This window comes from Galeopterus variegatus, unplaced genomic scaffold (assembly GCF_000696425.1).
Source record: "Galeopterus variegatus unplaced genomic scaffold, G_variegatus-3.0.2 Scaffold4197, whole genome shotgun sequence".
NCBI classification, from domain to species: domain Eukaryota; kingdom Metazoa; phylum Chordata; class Mammalia; order Dermoptera; family Cynocephalidae; genus Galeopterus; species Galeopterus variegatus.
The window spans coordinates 127,360-129,404 of record NW_007730308.1 but is presented as its reverse complement, the minus strand read 5'-3'; the positions used below and the strand labels follow the sequence as shown (position 1 = coordinate 129,404).

The window sequence follows — 2,045 nt, the reverse complement described above, 5'->3', positions numbered from 1 at the left end:
TTGACAATGCTGAGGTTACATAGCACGAAGAGAGTAATGGAGGTTCTTACTCAGAGGTTTTGTTTTGTATTTCTACGTGAAATTATGTCTGTTTCCCTAAAAGATCCCGAGAATATAAAACGCACAGTAGTCTTCTATGGACGCTCTTCGCAACATTCGCATCTAGGTTTTTCCCTCATTTTTTTCTGCTCCTCTTGGCAACTAAGCAACAAGCATTGTCATTCATACACATTTATACCATTGGGTTTTTTTTTTTTCTTCTTTTTTCTGCAGCTGGCTGGTATGGGGATCCAAACCCATACCTCGGTGTTATCAGGCTGTGCTCTAACCGAGCTAACCTGCTAGCCCTATACTGTGGGGTTTGTAAACCACTACATTTTCTGTATTAACATCTGACCAAAGACTTCATATTCCTAGTGATTCAAATCTCTGCTAACTTCCTTATTAACCATATACTGTGTCATATGCACCTTAAAATTTAAAAGCCTTTTAGTTATTTTAATATAACTGATGTGCTTCCTTCTGGGATTCTAAATCTCTCTTCTCCAAGTGCGGCCTTGTTGTTTTGCACAATCACCAGGAATGATTAACCAACATCCAGTGTGAGCTAAGAGCAAAGACAGGCAAGTGACTGCCTACCACCGTATCAAGTGTGGGCCCAGCACACGCAAGCACATGCCAGCTACTTTTCTGCCACTCTGGCCTTATAAGAATAAATCCCCAGATTGGTACAGATCATTTAGTTTCACTTCATAAAACATAATACTGAATACAGAGCACGTGTGTTCCCCATTTTCCCTTCAAAATATATGAATTATTTAAAAATTAAACCTTCCTACCCGTAACAGGGACTGGGATTCATCCTTGGACTTGCTTTCTCCAGATGCAGGATACTGCTGGGTGAGGGCCCCGGGCTTCTCTCCGCCAGCTGGCGCCCCCTGCAGGAACCCCTTGGTCTCGACAGCCAAGCCGTAAATAGGTCGCGCCAGATGGGCAGCTTCCACACTGGGGCTATCCCTTAGAGTCTTTGTCTGCTCTTGGGTGCCGGCCACAGGCGTCAGAAGCCCCAGGCTTGCTTGGGTATAGGACGGACTGCCCCGTAGGATGTCTGCCCCTCTCCAAGTCACGCTGCGAAGGTCATCACTGGAACTGTCAGTCCAAACTTTCTCTTTGAGCCCGTCCTTATCTTCTAGCTTCTCTCTCTTCACCACACTCTCAGAAACTGGCTCTCCCATTTTAGAGTCTGGATTTAGCAGACTGTAGACCTTGAGGTCAATTTTGGGCTCCTCCTTGATGGTGGATATGGCATGACCGTCCTCTTCGCCATTGGCTGTAGTGATGTCCTGTTCCTGGCAGTGAACAGTGTTGAAGTGCTCCAGTAGTGACTGAGTATCTGCAGCTGTAAAACTGCACTGACGGCATTTGTAGCAGCTGTGCGCTCTCCTGCAGAAGAAGAGAACAGTCACTGCAAATCCAGCATTCTGAAAGGTTTTGGTTTTTTAATAGTCTTTGAGCACCTGAATTTTATCTCATGCAATGTTGTATGTAGAACAAAATACAGTATTCTCAACACCCAGAAACTGGAATGCAATTACCTAGCATTTTCAATTCTACACAAAGAATTTAAAGTTCCTTTTTATTATATTAGCAGTAACGGGCACGAACACACACACACACACACGCACACACACACTCACAGGCTGTGTGCACACACTCCAGCTGATTAGCACTAAAACTAGGTTGGACACACACGCACACACACACTCACAGGCTGTGTGCACACACTCCAGCTGATTAGCACTAAAACTAGGTTGGTTTGCTTTATTATCGAATGACCTGCTATGTTCATTTTACCTTGATGGATAGTCATCAATTCTAGTTATTTAAGTCAATATTCATATGTTTTTACACCCGATTTCATCAATGGACTTTTCACTTTCTGTTTACTTAAACTAAATTGAAGGGTTTGTTTTGGGATTTTTTTTTTTTTCACTGTAAATACACTTATATTTCTTTTTTTTTTTTTTTTTTTTTTTTTTTTTTTG

At 42.6% G+C, this 2,045-nt stretch overlaps 1 protein-coding gene across 1 annotated transcript in view; it reads right to left on the bottom strand.

Moving 5' to 3' along the window:
* Positions 1 to 261: 261 nt before the first annotated feature.
* LOC103602565 (zinc finger transcription factor Trps1) overlaps positions 262 to 2,045 on the bottom strand; it is a 38,901-nt gene continuing 37,117 nt past the window's right edge. Inside the window, exon 4 of the mRNA XM_008586982.1 lies at positions 262 to 1,443. Within this exon, the coding sequence (XP_008585204.1) occupies positions 819 to 1,443 (625 nt within the window). The 3' untranslated portion in view covers positions 262 to 818. The remainder of the gene's footprint in view (positions 1,444 to 2,045) is intronic.